Source organism: Carlito syrichta, unplaced genomic scaffold, assembly GCF_000164805.1.
Source record: "Carlito syrichta isolate Samal-C Ts95f unplaced genomic scaffold, Tarsius_syrichta-2.0.1 Scaffold126411, whole genome shotgun sequence".
Classification (NCBI taxonomy): Eukaryota; Metazoa; Chordata; class Mammalia; order Primates; family Tarsiidae; genus Carlito; species Carlito syrichta.
This window is the reverse complement of record NW_007070507.1, coordinates 51,019-52,846: the sequence shown is the minus strand read 5'-3', so window position 1 is coordinate 52,846 and position 1,828 is coordinate 51,019. Positions and strand designations below refer to the sequence as shown.

At 64.9% G+C, this 1,828-nt stretch overlaps 1 protein-coding gene across 1 annotated transcript in view; it reads right to left on the bottom strand.

Moving 5' to 3' along the window:
- Nucleotides 1-1,828, bottom strand: part of CHD5 (chromodomain helicase DNA binding protein 5) — a 59,187-nt gene that overhangs the window by 16,808 nt on the left and 40,551 nt on the right. Inside the window, exons 24-27 of the mRNA XM_021707791.1 lie at nt 1,309-1,317; nt 1,001-1,175; nt 418-510; nt 174-262 (exon numbers count right to left, since the gene is read on the bottom strand). Coding sequence (XP_021563466.1) covers nt 174-262; nt 418-510; nt 1,001-1,175; nt 1,309-1,317 — 366 coding nt within the window. The remainder of the gene's footprint in view (nt 1-173; nt 263-417; nt 511-1,000; nt 1,176-1,308; nt 1,318-1,828) is intronic.

Genomic DNA, 1,828 nt, shown 5'->3' with positions numbered 1-1,828 from the left:
GGGAAGGGGGGGCTTCCACCTGGGACAGGGCCCAAGGGTGGGGGCCAGACCAGCTCTGTCCCAGCCCAGCTGCTTCTTGGTGGGTGACCTTGCACCAGCCTCCAGCCCTTCCTCTGTACCCCGGGGACATCAGGAAGAGGGCTGGGAGAGATGGGGGTGCAGGCGGGCCCCACCTCAATGTTGCCACCAACTCGGGCGAGAAGAGGCGGCAAAGGTTTGTCCCTGTCACTCTTCAACTGCCTCCTGGACTGCCGCCGGCCACCTGGAGAGCAGCCCGCCACAGCTCCTCAGGCAGGAGCCTGGGGACTCCTGACCCCCCACATCCCAGCTGCCAGCACCCTCAAGGACAGGGGGGACCCCAGGCTGGCCCCACCCCCGACACCATCAGCTCCCCAGGTCACCGCCACCAAGACTCACTCTGCCCTTCTGGCCTCTCCTCAAAGTCCTCATCCTCGTCCTCCGAGCCGATGGAATATTCTGACTGGTTATCAGAGAGCTCATCTTGCCACTCTGTGGGGGGCCGGGCAGAGGGGCACGGAGTGAGCAGTGCCACAGACCTCCCCCAGCAGTCTAACCAGGCCCCTACGCCCTAGCCCAGCAGTAATGGTGATGTGACAACAGCCACCAGGTATTTCCTGCAAGCTCACTCAATAATCCCAACAACACTACAGAATTATGCTATTATCATCCTATTTCACAGACCAGGAAACTGAGACCCGGGGGGGGGGGGGGGCACGCCCAAGGTCACACCACCAGCCGTGGTGAAGTCACTGAACAGACACCCATCTCGTTTCCCCAAACTCCCAGCAGCCCCACACCCACCCCCTAGTCCCCCATTCTGCTCCACCCCCTACCCCCACACCTCCCAGCACCCAACCTACACACGGCACCCTGTGTGTGGCCCCACGCCTGGCCCGGGCTTCCTGCAAAGGGATGTCCTCTCCGCCCCGCAGCGACCTGCCCCACCCAGGTCCCAGGCGTCCCGCGGTCCCACACACACCCTGGTCCTCCTGGGAGGCGTCGTTGTAGTTGACCTGCTTGCGGATGCGCTTGCCCTTGCCCAGGTTCCGGGCCAGGTCCTCCTGCTGCTGCTCATAGTGGTGCCGCAGCAGCTTCTCCCAGTAGTCCGGGTCCACATTCTCCTCCTGCTTGATGATCTCCCGCTCCACCTCCTCCTGGGGACGCAGGCACCAGGGGCTCCATGCGCGGGCCGGGCTGCTCCCCAGCCCTCGCCTCGACTCTCCGGGCTCAAGGGTCAACCGGACGCCCTGAGGACTCCAGGAAACCTTCCCTGATCACCCAGCTGGCTTCCTCTCCCTGCCCCTGTCCAGTCACTGCTTCCCCTATACATTCACACATTCATTGAGGCCACTAGTATGTCCTGGCCTGGTGCCAAGCACGGGGGACTGAGTTGCCTGAGCCTGGGGGCCGTCCTCAGAAGGCTCCAGTCTCAAAGGAAAAGATAATTGGCATGCGGGGTCTTCATGGAGGGGCAGAAGAGGTGAGGAAAGGCGGCCAGGAGAGACCCAGGAGGACTCTCCGGGACAGCCAGGGCTGGCAGCGAGAAGGGAGAAGCCGTGGGTGAAGAGCCACGTGTTCTGGGACACGAGCGGTCCGGTCAGGGGCGGGAGACAGGCCCGCGGCGGCGGTGGAGGGCAAGCTGGGCCCCGCTGGGCAGGGTCCGAAACCAGGCCCCGGGACAGGACTCTGCGCAGGGAGGTGGCAGGTCCCCTGCACTTCCGAACGTTCTGCCGGACGACTGCGGGGAAGCGGGGCCAGGGCCAGGGGCGCCAGGGCGGCGGCGGCGGCGGATATTAGGGGCAGGGGC